Source organism: Cimex lectularius, unplaced genomic scaffold (assembly GCF_000648675.2).
Source record: "Cimex lectularius strain Harlan isolate CLEC.00 unplaced genomic scaffold, Clec_2.1 scaffold188, whole genome shotgun sequence".
Lineage (NCBI taxonomy): Eukaryota > Metazoa > Arthropoda > Insecta > Hemiptera > Cimicidae > Cimex > Cimex lectularius.
In genome coordinates, this window is record NW_019392882.1 from 301,286 (window position 1) to 315,853 (window position 14,568).

General features: G+C 36.5%; 1 protein-coding gene across 1 annotated transcript in view; it reads left to right on the forward strand.

Moving 5' to 3' along the window:
- The window catches only part of LOC106660793 (lachesin-like), a 329,309-nt gene that overhangs the window by 140,350 nt on the left and 174,391 nt on the right, over nt 1-14,568 (forward strand). The window contains exon 2 of the mRNA XM_014383725.2: nt 8,834-8,893. Within this exon, the coding sequence (XP_014239211.2) occupies nt 8,834-8,893 (60 nt within the window). The remainder of the gene's footprint in view (nt 1-8,833; nt 8,894-14,568) is intronic.

Consider the following 14,568-nt stretch of genomic DNA (forward strand, 5'->3'; position numbering starts at 1 on the left):
CCAAAATGATCGGAAGGACGTTTATCCCCCTTTAAAGCTTAAGAAAAATTCTCGGTTAATTAATTTCTCAGATTGGGACTGCTAAAAACTAAAAAGATGCTTGAATAGAATTTCGTTTGTTTATATCAAAAACCTGATGGACTAAAATTAGCCTCTTAATACTTAAATTATATATTAACAATTACATGATTTAATATTTTGATTAAGTATCTTCTGAAAAAATGACAGGTGGGAAAAATACCTTTTGATAAATTGATCGTATGACGAGATTGTATTGATAAAAAATCAATATAATTTTTAATTAGAATTAATCAAAGATGCTGTTTTATCAGAAAAGTCGCTGAATCGATTACTCAATTGGCGGAGTTTGAGCCGTTTCGACAGCACGAATTACTTGCAAGCCCTTCTTCCTCTATTATAAATAATTTATGAATCATTAACAAAGGCAAAGTAGAACAGGCAGATCGAAAATACTCCAATTAGCTGTTCATACATTATTATTATATTAGCCGACTTTGGAAACGAATGCGGCGTATTCCCTTTTCCCGAAGGTACTCATTACTGATACAGGAACCGTCAGTCTACATATAGCCGAATCTCAGCCGGCGGAATCCGACCCTCTTGGGGAAGTTAATAGGCAATATTAAAAAGGCAGGATGCTATTTCCACGTTAAGTATAACATAATGCACTGATGGCATGTGAAAATTACAAGAGCCGAAACTCATTAAACATTAACGTAACCGCAGGTTTAATGGCTACGCTGTGCTGAAGGAGAAGCCACTCGCAGCGGCAGTTTTACGACCTCGGAAAGACGTATATTTCCTCTATGGTAATATGTAAAACAAAAACAACAACATCATAAACAACAATGTGCATGTTACGAACTTTCAAATGACTGAACAAGCGATTACAATCAACACTCAAATAAGGAAACCGTTATTTATTACAACTATTCATTCAGAAAATGGTCTTGTTTAGGTTTTTTTGCATTCTTTGATAAACACATAGATTTGTCCATCAAACTAGACTATTGTGCTCTTTCTTTCATCAGCTATCTAGCTCACTTCCTAGTTTTTATTATGTTACATAACTGGTCAAAATTTGATGGATTTCTCTTTTCTTTATGACGATTTTATGGCAATTTCTTCTACCACTTCCATATTTTTAAATTTCTATCGAATTCACAGTGTCCACTTTGACGGCCTAAAATGTTCCTGCGCTTTGGCGGGCTTTTCAAGTATGTCATAGATTTAGGATGGAATGTTGGACGATGACTTTTGCCTGTTTATGTCCTGAGCTGTTTTTCAAAAAGTATGTTTTGACTTGATCCATTTGTCTTCACGATCCTTGCATTTTATGGCAGTATTTTCCAATTTCCATTTGTATTCTTGATCCTTTTTTATGGCAATTGCTTCTACCACTCCCAATATTTCTAAATTTCTATTGAATTCCTCTTTGCGTGTCTGCAATGATCCACCACTTGGTCCGGCTTTCTACCAGCAAGTCTTAGGCTCCTTAAAACTTTCAAATGGCAGTTAGAAATTTTACAGAAATGCACCGGTTCTAGCAGAGTTCCCGAGGAATCATCTCAACTTAGTCGCCTAGCGACTTTTCCACCCTCCTTCACTGTGTGCCCTGGACATACATGACTTGTTCTCTGTACCTGTTTCTACGTGCAATGTTACTTCGGTTGAGCTAGTATTTTAAGCTCAAATGTACTAGCTAGATAACAATCTTTCGTTTTGTTTTGTTTTCTGTGTAAATATGTGGTGTTTAGTGACCGTTAGTTAAGATTATTCGGAGATGGTGTGATGCGGTCTGGTGTGACGTAGGTTTTAGAAAAACATTTTCTTTATCGTGCCGACGTTTCGATCTTTATTGAGATCACCTTCAGGGCCTGGGATTTATAAACATTTTTTAAATTTTATAAATGCATGTAAGATTTGAAAAAAATAAATTTATACTATGCTAGAAAATTTTAGATAAAAAAATGAATTTATACAATGCTAGAAAATTTTAGATTAAAAAAATGAATTTATACAATGCTAGAAAATTTTAGATTCAATTAATTTATTTGTACTCACTAAAATAGTTGGTTTTCCGTGTAGATGTGTCTTCTTCTTGTCGTGTTGAGAGTGCCAGTGAGATATTGATGTTTTATGTTTATATACGTTGGATTTTGAAAGGGTTGGGAAGGAAGTCGGAATAGAAAGACATTTTATATGAGGAGTCGGCTTCTTTGAGGTGAAAGGAGGATAAAGCGGGTAATGGTTCGGCCTGATTGTCTTTTCAGGATTATATATACGGGGATAATTAGGGAAAGGAAAGCTAAATTGTTGAAGAATTAGACTATGTAGAAATGTTTGATGTGTGGAATGTTATGATTGTTTCATATGTTGTGTTATATGTTTTGTGTGATGTGATGAGGATATATGTATGTCATCGATATTGTATAAATTCATTTTCTTAATCTAAAATTTTCTAGCATTGTATAAATTCATTTTTTTTAAACTAAAATTTTCTAGCATTGTATAAATTCATTTTTTTAAATCTAGAATTTTCTAGCATTGTAATGCTATAAAGATCGAAACGTTGGCACGATAAAGATTTTTTTTTCTAAAACCTCCGTCACTCCAGGCTGCATCCCACGATCTCCGAATAATCGTTTTGTTATCATTTGCTTATTTTTCAATTGTTACACCTAAAATATCGTGGATTATTTTCTAAGGTGATTCTTCTGTTCATTACCGTCAATTAATGTCAGTTTTGGTGCCCTGTTTAGTTTTTCAGTCGTTTTGGTACCGATTTGCGAAGAATGCAGTTCATTCTACAGTGCTTTCCTTCTGGTACAATAATTTGTATATTACATGTATATCTTTGCACAGTTATAGATTTTGAGCGTTTGAAAAATGTCCCGTATGACCTTTCGAAATTGGTTAGCTTTAATTTTGTCTTGAGGTCTCCGTGGTCGTGAACTTGTCATTTGGTCTTATGATCATTTTGGTCTTCCTATCGACTTTTTCCTACATTCAGGGCTGATTTTGTGTTAGCTTTCATTGTTTGGTGTCGTAGAGGTGGCTAGAATTTGTTCTCCTCGTTTAAAGATTAAAGGTACACCACACCACAGCCTTATTTTGGGCAGTGGTTGGCGTAGCTCCCCTCACTCCAATGATAGTCAAGCATTTTGTTTGGGACCCGATTAAGTTATACCTGACAGCAGAGTTTTTTCAACACCCAATGTTACGTATCATTGGCCTGAAATCTCTTGTGTAAATCCAGAGGGCCTTCGTTTTTAGACACAATCATTTTTCCACATAGAATTTTTTTATATATGCTACTCTTCTTAAATATACAATACATCAATAAACGATTATCTATTTTAATCTGTGTAACTTCTTGTATAAACGAATGACCTGTTTACACCCCACTTCCAGTTTCTGCGACAGAATAAATTATTAGCTCTGATTACACACTAATCGTTTAATGTTTTGTTATTACATTCTGACTAGATTCCATTTTCCTTTTGGACCATTTCCATTAAGAATAACCGAAGTATATAATATCGGTTTTGTCCATTTCCGATTCTAATTGATGTTTCGGTCCCGACTCCGGCCGAATGATACTCGATAACGAACTGGTATTCCTTCTTCCGGAAAAAAGAGCAGAACCTCCGCTGTGGAAAGGCCAGACAATAGAAAACACAGGTCACGTCACAAGAATGGAAAGAAAATGGGAAAAATATTAATTGTTCGTCCTCAATTTGGAGGTTTCCAGTTAAGACGTCCCGGATGTCGGTTGCAGTCGAACCCCGTTCGACAACTGGTAAGAAGAAGGAACGGCTTTTCGGAAAGCATTTCAATTTATTTTCTTTTAATTGTCGACGTTTCATATACGTAAAAAATCTCAGCGTCGAACAAATTCCAATATGTAGGAGAGACCGGATGATTGGGAGTATATACGTCGACGGAGGACGTGCTCGGCTTGTACAAAACCTGAGATACCTGAACCGTTTAAACAAGAATTAGAGTAGTCGGTGGAGATGGGGGAGAACTTTCTGTTCTAGGAGTGAGGTCATTATTTCTTTATCTCTTCTTCGCCACCCTCTTCACTCCCTCCACGCAACAGCGCCGTTTTTAAAGAGCACCATTAGACTGAGTCGATAGCCCATTGAAATCCTATTAAATACATTATTGTATTTATTAGTCGTTCATAATTCAAATATCTGAAACAATTTACATTCTTATACCGCCAAGTAAATTATTGACGTTCTTCATTTTTTTCTGTCGAATTATATAAAATTCCATAAATGTTAACTTTTTAACTTGTATTTCTATGTTAGATATAAAATAATATCAGCCTTCAATAATATAATTTTGTATTAAATATCAGCCATGAGCCTAATTTAAAAAGGAAATACTCAATTCCTTCAACTATATTTGGAGGATCATATTCCTTTTATCAGGTCTTAAAAGCGATTATCAATATTTTACAAGGCTACCAGATATGAACATGTATTTACGCAGTTCAAATATAATCTTTCATATAATACTAATTACATAATTCGTTGTTATTATAATAGAGTTTTCAATAAAAAATGTAAATCAATATTTCTACAAACGAATGATCATTGATGGCGTTATATTTCTGAAAAATAATAATACATCTATTAGGTTTCATCGTCCGATTGACTAAATAAATTCTTTTCAATTAATTAATCCTTAATTAAGGTTTTGGTTGAGATAAAAAGTCAGTGTCGCGGGTGGGATTCGAAGCCACACTAAAGGGAAAATTCAAAAGGTGGGTTGAGATGGAAGTTCGTGTCCGAGTGGATCGAAGTCCTGATAGCTCAAGTGGTAGAGCAGCGGCGTATTTATCCGAAGGTCGTGGGTTCGAATCCCGCTCGTGACACTGACTTTTTTTATCTCAACCAAAACCTTAATTAAGGATTAATTAATTGAAAAGAATTTATTTAGACAATGGGACCGTGAAACCTAATAGATGTATTATTCTTTTTCAGAAGAATTATTCTTTTTCACCTTAATTAAAGATTAATTAACTAAAAAGAATAATGTTTGTTGGCGTTCAATGACAATTTTAATTCCATTATATTTCGTGGTCCGATTGACCAAATAATTTCTTTCAATTAATTAATCTTTATGTAAGATATTGGTTGAAATGAAAAGTCAGTGTCACGAGCGGGATTCGAACTTACGACCTTCGGCTAAATACGCCACGGCTCTACCACTTGAGCTATCGTGACTTCGATCCACTCGGACACCAAATTCCCATCTCAAGCAACAACCGTTTGAATTTTCTCTCACTTTTGCCATTTTTCAAATATCGTGTGATAAGGATTCCATTCTCGGCGACATATAAAGTGGCCACGGGGACTTATATTTCGTTTTAATTATTAAATCTATTATATTTAGTGGTCTATTGACCAGATTACGTCTTTCAATTAATTAATCTTTTTATGAAAGGTTTTGGTTGAAATGAAAAAGTTAGTGCCACGAGCCGAGTGGATCGAAGTCACCGTAGCTCACGTGGTAGAACAGCGGCGTATTTAGCCAAAGGTCGTGGGTTCGAATCGCGCTCGTGTCACTAACTTTTTCATTTCAATCAATACCTTACATAAAGATTAATTAATTGAAAGAACATTTTCATTTTAAAATTTTCGAAAACAACCGATTTTATATCTTTTCACGACAACAAACAAGCCCAGGATGATACAACATTTGATTAAAAGTGGGAAAAAGTGATTGTTTTGTTATTAGAACGTTAGGGTCCTGCGAATCTTCTGTGAAATTTATAATGATGTTTCTATTGGTACGTATTTAAGGGGTATAGAGATATTTAATGTATATATAGTTTTTTACGTCTGTGTTGTGTTTATATTAATATATTGGAATGAATGTAACTTAGCGGGAAGTGAAAGGATTGATAACCCGGCCTTGAGGAATATCTAGGAAGCTCTTGGGTGAGTGTGTGATTATTGGAGTGTAAAAATACGTAAAAGCGAGAATGGAGTGGGTTCAACCTCGTCCCCAGTAATATCCAATACTCTCGGGGATTGACTGTTACCAGACTTTTTTATTTGTAGTGATGTGTGCATATGTGTTGTATGTTTTATATCTATTCTGTAATTGACAACCTGAGGACAAACCGGAAGCTAGCATTTTTGGATATCGATTAATAAATAGTTTTCGCATAAATGCAGAAAGACAGTTATAGATCGAGATGCTCAAATGGCTTCTGGCTAAAAATATGCGTGAAGGAAAAACAAGTAAAAACACGCGTTAAATTGTTTCATCAGTATATACAAAAACACAAAAAACACAAAATTTGAGATGATAAGGTCAATGTCATGGATGGGATTCGAACTGTCATCTGTTCGTCTTCGGAACTGTATCACACGCTGTAACTACATGATTCAACCCTTCCAGACGGTTCCAATCCCATCTGTGACATTGATTGTATATCAAATTTCGTGTTTATTTTTACTGATACAATTAATAGCAATAATTAGTTCTGTACTATGTCTAAAATTGTTATCATATTCATGAACATTGTTCAAATCCGTCTAATGGAAGCGCGTTGTACATCTAGAAGTTATTATGGTGTGTGAATTAGATAATAAAAGGGAATTTAAAAAAAAACTTTCTTGGTATAGAAAGGTGTCGTCATCTTGGGTAAACAGTTGCCGTGGCACAGAGTTAATAGACAGTCCGAGTAAAGGTCGAAGACCGTGGGTGTAAATCCCATTCGTGCCATTGACTTTTTATCGGGAATTTCATGTTTAAATTAATTTAAGAAGCCATAAAATTACAAATTTAATTGAGTGATACACATATTGTTCACCATCCTCAAAATTCACACCGTGAGGCAAAAAAGTCGCCACATAATTAGTAAATCTTGTAATCGCTATAATTTTTATTTTTTAAATAAAAATAAAAGATATAGATAAATTTAAAAAAATACAAGAACAATGAAGAAAATGTTCAATTCAGTTCGAAATAGTTTCTTCTTTTGCGTTGATCACCACTTGCATTCGAAGTGGCAACGATTTTATGAAGTTTTGAATGTGTTGTGGAATATCTTACTCCCGCAAAAGCGCCATTCTTCATATCTGCCAATTCTATGACATCCCCGGACGACTTTTTGCCCTTTTTGACAACTCGTCTAAAAGGTGTTTTGGAGGTTTTAAGTCGTGATTACATATTGGCCTCTCGAAACGTTGAATGAAGCACGTTTTAAGTAGTCACCGACTGTGTGAGGCCTTGCATTGTCATGCATAAAAATAAAAGAGTGTCCAATTAATGGCATATAAGGAACAACCTCTCATGATACTTCTTCAAGTTTCGCGCAGCTGTTAGAGAACCCTCCATGAAGATCCAGACAAGATTCCGTAGAACTGCCTGCCCAAACCATTACACCACCACCTCCGCCATCTAAAGAACTTTAATAAAACATTGACTCATCCGAAAACAAGATTTTAATCCAATTTCTTTAGGCCAATTGATGTGATTTCTTGCAAAATTTACCCAAACTCTTCTGCGTTGTGTCAGAATATCTTGACCAGTGGTAAGCTTTCTCACACATAATTCAACTTCTGTACGTCTTCACTGTCATAAACTGAAATTTCTAACTTGTCGAACCGCAGCTTGATCATCTCAACAACAAATGTCGATTATGCTGTACATTCGAAACAATAAAACGAACATGTCGCTCGTTAGATAGAGATATGACTTCTTGAGGAACCTCCAGTATCTTGGTAGGGATGCAAGACCCTTCAGACAGTTGTTCTGGGACACTGGCCACATACGTTTGACTTCTTCCATCTTCCAACAAATTCTACGGTCCTAGCCTAATCTGTGTCACTTAAAATCATGGATCAAACATATTTGCAACCTAAAAGTGGTACAAATTTAAAAATCAAATCACCGGAAATTTAGAGAGAAGGTTTTCAGAAAAACTAACAAAAAAAGATAGACGTTTCGAAGATTTATTTAAAGAATGTATTTTATACAGAGGTGGGAGATTTTATCTCTGATTTATTTACCTGTAATTCTTTAAAACGAACCAAATATTATTGTAACATTATCGATGAATGATTGTCTAAGAGATAGTTAAAATTGTTAAGAGTGGTCACTTGTTTTGCCCCTCAGTGTATATCTTGTTGAACATTATTGATTTTTCTTAGTCTAATTGTGGTTGTGGGCTGCCGCATTAATTATTATTTGGGGTTTTATTATAAGTAATCAGCTCGTTTTATATTCATTTTTTTAGTTGAAAACGTATTTCGAACCACGCTGAGGCTACTGAGGTTGCTTATAAAAAACTAAGTTTCGAGTTCTAGTCTCACTTGTGTTAAGGAGTTCAAGGTCTAGCTAATCTGGACTACCAATTTTTCGACTTTATTCATTTTTCGTCCTTTTTGTACGTTGTGTAATAGTTCCATGCTTGTTCAGTGTTCGTGGTGGTTTTGTGGGAGGTGTGCTTTAGTTGTGAATACTTTATAAAAATGTTTCTGATCTAAAAGGTCACTATTCGTTATTTTCCAAACACCCGCTAAATATATTATACTTAAAAATAGTAATGATAACAATTTTACACATAACACTTTATAGATTATTAATAACAACATAATAAAATATATATAATGTACACTTTACATTTATCGCTTAAGACAGGAAAGAACTATGAGTTGCTTGAATGCATATTTAAGAAATAAAAGAAAAATTGTACGTTAACTAGTTACTTTCTTAAGAAATTCATTTCAAAATTACAACCAAAACTTCACATTGTATTAATTATGTTCTGTATCTTTTCCAGGACTGTTGTCTCGCCGCCAATCAAAAGGCATGCCGTTCCTATTCGAAGATTTTAACATGGGTAAGTGTAACATTCCACTCTAATTTGGTCCCGCTATCGCCTTAGTTGGTTTGCCAAGTTTCCTATGAAGTTCTACATAAACGGAGCGGCGAAACTTTGCCGAAAGAGTAACGCGTCTCAAGAAACAGTGGCTGACGAAGATTACGATCCCTTTTCTAAACTAATTATTAATCCTGAGACAGGAAGTTAATTAAAATTGGTTTAAGGCAGGATTTTAAAAGATTATACGGATACGGTGTAAAATTTGTCCTTAAATTTTATTTTGCATTGTATTTGAAACTCAATAAATGATAGATTAATATGTAATATTATTGGAATGTAGGGCAGTCTTGTTATTTTTGAACTTTCCAATTACACAGTTAAGTGCAATTTCATAATACCACAGGTAGATTGTATATATATATATATATATATATATTTAAAGGTAATATACAGAAATAAAAAATAAAGAAACAACATATCACATCGTCCGAACTAAAGAACTAAAACTTACGGCGCGATGGTTATACAGTTTTGCAATGCATGTGTTAATAATGAATTAGGAGTATAAATTAATTAAAAAAGTCTATATTCCCTATCGGTTGCAATGTAAAATTTGCGGCGTAATGGTTGTACAGCTTAACAGGGAAAGTAGTATAATTAATAAAACCATAAGATAATTAAAAGGACAATATACCTCATCACCCGCAGAACAGAAAGAAATGTAAGGCGTAATGTTTCAACACTTTTGCAACGCAGGTTAAGTTAAATAAATTATTAGAAGTATAAATAAATAACAAGCAACCAACTTTATCGTCTACACTACAGAACGAAAATGTAAGGCGTAATGTTTCAACACTTTTGCAACGCAGGTTAAATTAAATAAATTATTAGAAGTATAAATTAATAACAAGCAACCAACTTTATCGTTTACAGTACAGAACGAAAATGTACGGCGTAATAGTTATACAGTTATGCAAGATAAGTGAAAGTAATTAAGTATAACCAAAGACTTGATTTTCATGTAGAAAAGACCTACTAAACGTGCAACATAGGCCATGATTGGAGAACATGGACAAAAAAGTAAAAGTCTGGAATTGTCCACGCTCGACATGGGCATCTCTTAATTATTGTATAAACCGCCATGGAGATGTCCCATGTGCTTCGCCCAAGTAACTGTAAAGCACTAATTAGTGGAGCGCGTATTGGGTCTGCAAAGAGCAAGCTAAGGCCTGTCCATAAATCTTTGAAACTTTCTAAGATACAGCAAAAATTAGATTAGTCACCTAAATCAAGCAGATGGTCGCATTTCAACACATTGTTTCCCTCTTTAGAATAATGTATTTATTAACGTAAATGAATGGATGTTGGCATATTGAGTACCAAACAGATTCACGAAGGTTTGTTGATTCTACCGTCCTAAATTGTATTTATTAGCGTGATGTTTGAGTGAGTTAGTGTGTTGTCGTATGTGCAGCGGAATATAGTGTTTCCCACATATTCTCCAATTAGGCTAGTTTTTTTGGTAGAATTGTGATAGAAGGGAAAGGAAAGAAAGAAAGAAAGAAAGAAGAAAGAAAAATAACTTTATTCTGGGACTGGTGTCCCCTAAGGATAATTTACATGAAATAAATAAAGTAAGTTCCTTCTATGAAGTTAAAGTAAAAAAAGATGGAAATCTTGGCACAATGTATACCAGTAATGTAGGCTAGAAGAGAAAATTACGAGAATATTAAGCAAAAATAACAAATGTTAACGTGAGGTCTCTGCTTGAAGGGAGAGGAGGTGATTATACAGGTGGGATTTAAATGAGGAAAAGGAGGCAGCGTGACGAATAGAAAGGGGAAGGGAGTTCCAGAGTTTAGGGGCTCGGATCAGAAAGTATCTTTCCAAGGTATGGGTTCTATGTTGCGGAAGGATAAGGTCGATTGGGGATGACCGAGTCTTACGAGTGAGATATGAGGAGTTGAATTGGAGGGATTAGATGATGTAAGGAGTACGACGAGTGTGGATGGACTGGAAAAGAAAGCAACCTAGGAAATACTGTGGACGGAAGGAGGGGAATATCCAGGAAAGTTGGGAATACAACCCCGACACCCGGGATCCCCGTGGGGTGCCGTACACAAATCTTACGCGACAATTCACAACACGCTTCAATCGCGCGTTCTCCCCCTCCGAGAGACCACCGTATGCCAAACAACTATAATCGAAGAAGGGAAGTATAAGGGAAGGTACAAGGAGTTTGCGGGTGGAGAAAGGTAAGAGAAGCCAGGACCGACGAAACAGGCTGAGGGAGGCAATGGAATGGCTGGAAATTTGGGAAATGTGAGAATGCGAGGAAAGATTTTGGTCAAAGACTACTCCTAGGTTTTTAATCGAAGAGCAGAAGGGGATGGGACGGTTATTTAGCATGAGAGGTGGGATGCTGGGGAGGGAATTGAGGAGTTTCGTGGACCCGATAATTATGGCGGTGGATTTGGAAGGATTGAGGACTAGGGAATTTTTATGGGCCCATTCGTTGATGGAGTTTAGGTCTTTTTGGATCTTGAGAGTGGCCGAGGGAAGATCGGAAGGGTGGAAGGATATGTACATTTGGGAGTCATCGGCATACAGGTGATAGTTACAGGACTGGATGGAGTCGGGCAGGTCATTGATATAAATGGAAAAAAGGATAGAAGAGATGCTAGAACCTTGGGGCACCCCAGATTTTAGAGGAAGGAAGGAGGAGGTAAGGCCATTGGGAAGGGAGACAGCTTGGTGGCGATTGGTAAGGTAAGAGTGGAACCAACGGATGGTGCTGGCGGAGAAGGAAAAAGATTCGAGTTTAGAGAGGAGAGAAGAGTGAGAATCGAAGGCTTTGGAAAAATCAAGAAGGACAAGTATAGTAACTTTCCGTTGGTCCATTGCTAAGTGGAGGTCACTGGTAATTTTTATTAATGCTGATTGGGTGGAATAACCTTGGCGGAAGCCAGATTGGAGGGGGTTGAGAAGATGGGACTGTTCAAGGTGCATGGAGACTTGTGCTTGGACTAATCTTTCTAGAGGCTAGGACAGGTTGGAGAGGATGGAAGTGGGACGGTAGTCTGTAGAGGAGGATGGGTGGGGGGTTTTATTAACAGGGTGGACAAGGGCTTTTTGTCAGGCTGTCGGAAAAACAGAGTTTTGGAGTGAGTAGTTATAGATGTGAAGAAGAACAGGTAGTAATATTGGTCGACAGAGTTTAAGAATGGATAGGGATGCCATCAACTCCAATGGCATTGGAGTGGGATTTGGTTATGGCCTCAAGGACTTCGGCTGGGGTTAGATAGGAGAAATAGAAGTTAGACGAATTGAATGAGGGTCCAGAGGGAGCGGGTATGGGGACAGGCATTGATGAGATTAAACATGGGTGTTTAATTCTTCAAGAGGGGACCGCGGTAGCCGAGTGGTTAGCATGAGAGACTCTCACGCCGCGGTCGTGGGTTCGATTCCCACCGTCGCCTCTGGCCCTTTTTTCCCGATAACCCCCAATTTGAACAACATATATAAGAATTCGTCATGGCTAATATGCAAAGATCATAAGGCGCAAAAAAAAAAATTCTTCAGGAGAGACAGTATAGGAAGATGGTGAGTTGCGTGGGGGACATATGCCAATGTACGAAGGAGCTTCCATTTTGCTCGAGGATCAGGAGTAGTGGAGAGTGCCTCTTGGTAATGAAGGGCTTTGGCCCGACGGATATAGGATTGGGTTTTATTGCGAAGGGCTCGGAAGGAAGAGTGGTCTTCAGGAAGTTTGGTTCGACGAAAGCGCCTTCTTGCAGCTTCCCGTCTTTTAATTAGGGCTCTAATTTCGTCGTTTAACCAAGGAGAAGCAGGACGACGGATAGTGTGGGATTTTAGGGGGGCATGTTTGTTAAGGATATTGAGGAGATTGGAGGTCAGGAAGCCGACCATGGAGTCATTGGATGAGCCAAGGTAAACGTTGGCCCATTCGACCGACTCCAGATCTGGCCTCAAAACCTCGAATGAAAGGGTAATGAAAGGGGTAAGTGAACGGAACCTTATGGTTTTGGGTGCGGGACGTGGGTAGGAATATTACATGTGATTTGGATCAAGTCGTGGGAGGAGAGAAAGGAGATAGGGTGTTGGAAGGAGGATAGAATTTTATCGGCGGAATCCTCTACCATAAGATCGAGCCAGGTGGATACAGAATCAGTGTGGGATTAAATGGAATACATGAGAGATTAAGGGAGAACCATAGGTTTTCTAGGAGTCTTTTGTCGTAGGAGGCAGAGGAATAATTCGCGTTGAAGTCACCTGTGATGATCACGTTGGAATATAGAGTGGAGTAGTTGTACAGGGTGGAAAGGAAATTTTAATTGTTAAGTTTCATTCTTGTTAGTTTTTAATAATTAATTTTAATTGTAATTTAACACCAAATACATCGTTACGTATTTTCTCCCAGGTTAAAACTCCTGTCATCCAGAATGTATTTAGAAAAGAAATGTTTTCTTTGGATGATGTAGCAACCATTTTTGAACTTGAAAGCACAATTGTTATTTTTTTTATTGTTATTTAAGATTCATAAGTCAAATAAAGAATGAGAAATGAAGAGTGAGAAAACGCATGTGATGGATCGAATAGCAGTCGAATATAAAACTATTTCATGAAAAATTTTAGACATCGGAAATACAAAATTTCAGACAAAACGCATTATATTTAAAAAGATTTTCCCGTCAAGTCGTGAGTGTTAAACCATAAAAATCACTACAAGCGAATAGTCTTACAAGATTTCGTCAGTAAATAAAAAATAAAAATGATTAAGAATTAAATTACTTTATGATTTGAAGAACACAGGCTTTTGAATAAAACCTTTATAAGAAAAAAGTGAATTTAACATATAAAGTATACGCTTATAGTTTCTAACTTTACACATCTCTTTGTAAAATATTCACGTTTTGCTCAGGATAGAAAATGTTACAGTGCTGAAATAATCATTGCATTTTTTTAATCATTTAAGTATATTCTAGTAATAATATATTGTTAAGATGATATAACTTCATCACATTTTATATGGTGTCTTGTAAAGAATTGCGAGATGGATTAATTACCCAGTGTTTCATGTTTTTCTCAATTTTAATTAATATGAAGTTGTAGCCTGCATAATAGCTAATTATAGTCTTGAATTCTCGAATTCGAACAGGCATTACAATAAATAAAAACCAAAGGAAATTAATTATCTTTAGGCAAAAGTTGGAGATGAAAATATAGGCTGGTGAATTATAACCCGACGGAAATCTGATAAGCCGAACTGGTAATTAAAGAGCCCATTGAGAACTTTTTCTTCTTAATTCAATTGTTTTGGTTCCCCCTTCCAGTTTGAGTGAGAGGAGCGGAAGAAATAGAAAAGGGTGGGTTATAATCACTTCGGAACCCAGGATTATGTCAAAACTAGAAGTACTGCACGGAACTGGTCGGGCTGTGACTTTCTTCCAACTTTCTTCAGGAATCGTCGCGGGACCGATTTTAGAATAAATTGCCCGGTACCGGGATGGGGGGCCGGGACCGTTCGACCGGCCTTTTTCCTAGTAAAGTGCTTTTGCACGGATCGCTCATGAAATTTCAATAAAACGGACAGCTTTTATGTACTCTGTGTTCAGTTAATTAAAACGGTCAGTCAATAAGCCGAATTTTCATTATATGAACAGCTCATTAAA